The sequence below is a fragment of the Sapajus apella genome, unplaced genomic scaffold, assembly GCF_009761245.1.
Source record: "Sapajus apella isolate SASKATOON/1434 unplaced genomic scaffold, GSC_monkey_1.0 scaffold29, whole genome shotgun sequence".
Taxonomy (NCBI): domain Eukaryota; kingdom Metazoa; phylum Chordata; class Mammalia; order Primates; family Cebidae; genus Sapajus; species Sapajus apella.
In genome coordinates this window covers 37,436-42,151 of record NW_022436969.1, presented here as the reverse complement: position 1 = coordinate 42,151, position 4,716 = coordinate 37,436, and the positions used below count along the sequence as shown (strand labels likewise).

The window sequence follows — 4,716 nt, the reverse complement described above, 5'->3', positions numbered from 1 at the left end:
ATTCAGGCAATTCTCCTGCCTCAGCCTCCTGAGTAGCTGGGATTACAGGCACGCACCACCATGCCCAGCTGATTTTTTGTATTTTTAGTAGAGACGGGGTTTCACCATGCTGACCAGGATGGTCTCGATCTCTTGACCTTGTGATCCACCCGCCTCGGCCTCCCAAAGTGCTGGGATTACAGGCTTGAGCCACCGCGCCCGGCAATAATTCTTCTTAATTCAAATTATCTTTCAGGATATCTACTTGCATGTGATACGTATATCTACATACACATATTATATATACATGAATGTTCACAGAAGCACATACATAGGCTTATGTATCTTAAGTAATAATGGCAAGAGAGATGGACTACTAGAGTCAAATGAGGAAAGAAAAGAAGGATGGTATGAAGTTTCTTGGGTCACAGTCACAGTGTAAGCAGGTTGGAGTGAATTCTGAATATACTAAACTGTTTTAGAAAAACACCTAATGCAATGTTTATTTGTGCAAAGGAACTGGATTCTCAGTTAACAACAACAACAACAACAAAAACTTAAACTAAAAATAGCCAGACTACGCTACAAGACCAGTAAATATGACATATTATTCTAAGTGTCATGCATTGAGGAAAATACATAAACTAGAACTTAAAAAGAAAGTGACCAGGACAAGAAAATCGGAAGTCACTCCTTGAGAAAGAGTTATAGAAACTAGGCATATTTAGACTGGAAGAATATAAAGATAACATGAGAATTATCCTTCTACATTTTGAAAGTTTTCTTAATGGAAAACTGACATAGTCATCCCCAAAGGATCAAGCATACAAGCAAAGGTCGAAAATCTGTGGTTGATCCTCAAGCAAAATAAGAGAATTTTTGGGTGATCAACATGCAATGGGTCACTTAATAAGAATACAGTGAGTACTGTCAATAGATGCAGTCATTCATAAGTTTAAAGGAAATTAAAGCATGATCTAATTAAGCATAAAATTAAGCATGATCAGGCATTGGATGTAAAAACCTTTAAACTATTCTCCAACTTTGAACTTCTAGGATTCTAAGGAATAGATTTCTGATATTTCTGCCTTCTGTTAAAAGTTCTCACACAGGACAATCTGCTTTACGTTCCACTTCACAATCTTAAGTAACTAAATTCTAAACTAAATTTTTTCAGTAAGGTTCTTATTCTTAGAATGGCTCTAAAATAAAGTTCCTTCATATCCAGTTGGTACTTCTTTGCTTAGGGACTTTTACCCAGCATTATCTTAAAGAACGTCAGTGATCACCTCAACATTAAAGCCATTAAAATACCAGGATAGCACTACATCTAAAGATTCCATTTCTGAGCCAAAATATAAAGCAAATAAACAGCGTGAACAATACTTATATTAGAAGATCGAAAATTACATAAGCTTTATAACCGACATTTTTAAAATGTCACAAAAAGAATACATGATGTAGTTTAACTGAACAAATATATTTTCCATTTACTTAAGAATTTCTGGGCCAGGCACAGTGGTTCACACCTGTAATCCCAGCACTATGAGAGGCCGAGGCGGGTGGATCACGAGGTCAGGAGTTAGAGACCAACCTGACCAACATGGTGAAACCCCGTCTATACTAAAAATACAAAAAACTTAGCATGGCGTGGCAGCGGATGCCTGTAATTCCAGCTACTGGGGAGGCTGAGGCAGGAGAATCACTTGAACCCAGGAGGCAGAGGTTGCAGTGAGCCGAGATTGTGCCATTGCACTCCAGCCTGAATGACAAGAGCGAGACTCCGTCTCAAAATAAATACATACATACATACATACATACATACATACATACATAATTTTTGGGCTAGGCACGGCGCACTTTGGGAGGCCAAGGCGGGTGGATCACTTGAGGTCAGGAGTTCAAGACCAGCCTGGCCAACATGGTGAAACCCCATAACTACTCAAAATACAAAAATTAGCCAGGCATGGTGGTGGATGCCTGTAATCCCAGCTACTCGAGAGGCCGAGGCAGGAAAATCGCTTGAATCCAGGAGGCAGAGGTTGCAGTGAGCCAAGACCGCACCACTGCACTCCAACCTGGGCAACAGAGCAAGACTCTGTCTCAAAGGAAGAAAGAAATAAAAAGAATTTCTGGTCAGATGTGGTACACTTTGGGAGGCTGAGGCAGAGGGACCAATTGAGGTCAGGGGTTTGAGACCAATCTGGCCAACATGGTGAAACCCCATCTCTACTAAAAATACAAAAATTAGCCAGGCATGGTAGCAGGCGCCTGTAATCCCAACTACTTAGGAATCTGAGGCAGGAGAATCACTTGAATCTGGGAGCCAGAGGTTGCAGTCAGCCGAGATTGTACCACTGTCCTTGAACCTGGATGACAGAGGGAGACTCCATCTCAAAAAAAATAATTTTTTTCTAGGCTGGCAAGGTGGCTTACACTTGTAATCACACCACTTGGGAGGCTACGGCCTGGGTGACGGAGTTAGATCTTATTTAAAAAAAAAAATCTTCTAAACAAAAAGTGGCTCTCTGAACTAAGCCCAGGAACTTGACATTTGACTACTACCAAGTGGCATACTACTGTACTTCAGAAGTTTGACAAAACATCAAACACCCATCAGTTTAGGCCAACAGGACAATTAATCCTATTCTAAAACTCACAGTTAAGAAAGGAGTAAGTAAGAAAGAGTAACTCCTGAGAGTACAGAAAGAAGGGAAATCAAGGGAAAGTTAGAAGGAAATGCCCAACCGCCTAAAAAGTAGGAGCTCCCAAAGGTGGTTATAAAAGCATTCTGAAAAGGTAGGAGGGAGGCTGGGCATGATGGCTCATGCCTATAATCCTACCATTTTGGGAGGCCAAGGCAGGTGGACTGCCTGAGATCAGGAGTTCGAGACCAGCCTGACCGATATGGTGAAACCCTGTATCTACTAAAAATACAAAAATCAGCCAAGTGTGACAGTGTGCTACTTGGAAGGCTGAGACAGGAGAACTGTTTGAACCCAAGAGGCGGAGGTTTCAGTGAGCCAACATGGTGCCACTGCACCCTAGCCTGGGCGACAGAGCGAGACTTCATCTCCAAAAAAAAACTTAGCCAGGCATGCTGGTGGGTGGTGGGTGCCTGTAATCCCAGTTACTAGGAAGCTGAGACAGGAGAATCAGTTGAATCCAGGAGGCAGAGGTTTCAATGAGCTGAGATCGTGCCACTGCACTTCAGCCTTGCTGACAGAGCAAAGCTCTGTTTCAAAAAAAAAAAAAAAAAAAAATGTAGGGGGCAAACCCAGGGTATGTAGATAATAAAGAACTGACTGCAGGCATTCATAATGAATTAAATGGACAAGTCAGAAATTCTATTCTGCACCTGTCTAGCCTATATAATTCAATTCTTAACATGTAATTCACTTTTAAAAGAAAAAGATCAGGCCAGGTGCAGTGGCTCACATCTATAATCCCAACACTTTGGGAAGCCAAGGCAGCCAAATCACTTGAGGTCAGGAGTTGGAGACCAGCCTGGCCAATGTGGTGAAACCCTACCTCTACTAAAAATACAAAAATTAGCCAGGCATGGTGGCACATGCCTGTAATCCCATCTACCTGGGAGGCTGAGACAGGAGAATCGCTTAAACCTGGGAAGCTGAGGTTGCAGTGAGCCAAGATTGCGCCACTGCACTCCTGCCTGGGCAACAGAGCAAGACTCTGCCTCAAAAAAAAAAAAAGGCCAAGAACAATTCACACTGATATTACACACCTGAAAAGACATAAGGGGTTACTGCAGTTGGTTAAAAATACAGCTTTTAAACCACTGATCTAAGAGCTCACCCCGATAGATCAAAACTGACCAGATTCCACACAATTAACATTAATAGTTATACTATTTAAACTAAAACGTAAAAACTGAAATATAATTTTCGTGGTTTGTTCATTTTATTTTTTACATATACCTGGTTTTGAATACTATTTTTCTGGAGATACTGACTCCAAGGATCTGGTATCTGTTCATCTGATGCTCGATTAGATGTTCGAGAATTAATTTTAAGTAAATAGCAACCCTGCGTTCCATATTTCTGTTTCATTTCTTCATAAATTGATTCAGCTCTAAAATAAAAAATACAAAAAAATCTGGAGTAAAAAAGGAGCAGGTTTTAGGCAATAATAGATACTAAAGTAGTACAAAAATAACACTAAAGTAATCCCCAAAAAAGGCAGAACAGAAAATTGGATAGAATAACCTAAAAGCTAAAACAAAAATTATAATTCCAACTGAAATTCAGCTAGCTCAGATACCACCTTAAAGCAGAGATACCAGTGTGTTCCGTGGCATAAATTCTGCAAGATACTCCTCTGCGTTATTCAAAGAGAAAGCTCTAGTGGTCAGGCTATATTGTGGGGGGACTACAGTAAATAACAAGTGTTTTAACCTGGTGTGGTGGCTCACACCTGTAATCCCAGCACTTTGGAAGGCTGAGGTGGGAAGATCTCTTGAAGTCAGGAGTTAGAGACAATCCCAGGCAACACAGGGAAACCCCATCTCTACCAAAAATAAATTAACCAGGCATGGTGGCACACACCTATGGTCCCAGCTGCCCAGGAGGCTGAGGTGGGAAGACTGCTTGAGTCTAGGAGATCAAGGCTGCAGTAAGCCATGGCTGCATACTGCACTCTAGCCTAGGCAACAGATTGAGACCCCCATCTCAAAAAAAAAAAAAGGAGAAAAAACAAGGGAAAAAAACCCTGGAAAAC

General features: G+C 41.2%; 1 protein-coding gene across 8 annotated transcripts in view; it reads right to left on the bottom strand.

The window, feature by feature from the left end:
• Window positions 1-4,716, bottom strand: part of TRAPPC8 (trafficking protein particle complex 8) — a 115,286-nt gene that overhangs the window by 81,477 nt on the left and 29,093 nt on the right. For all 8 annotated transcript variants that reach the window (XM_032293102.1, XM_032293103.1, XM_032293106.1 and 5 more), the window contains one exon: window positions 3,918-4,071. In XM_032293102.1, the coding sequence (XP_032148993.1) occupies window positions 3,918-4,071 (154 nt within the window). The remainder of the gene's footprint in view (window positions 1-3,917; window positions 4,072-4,716) is intronic.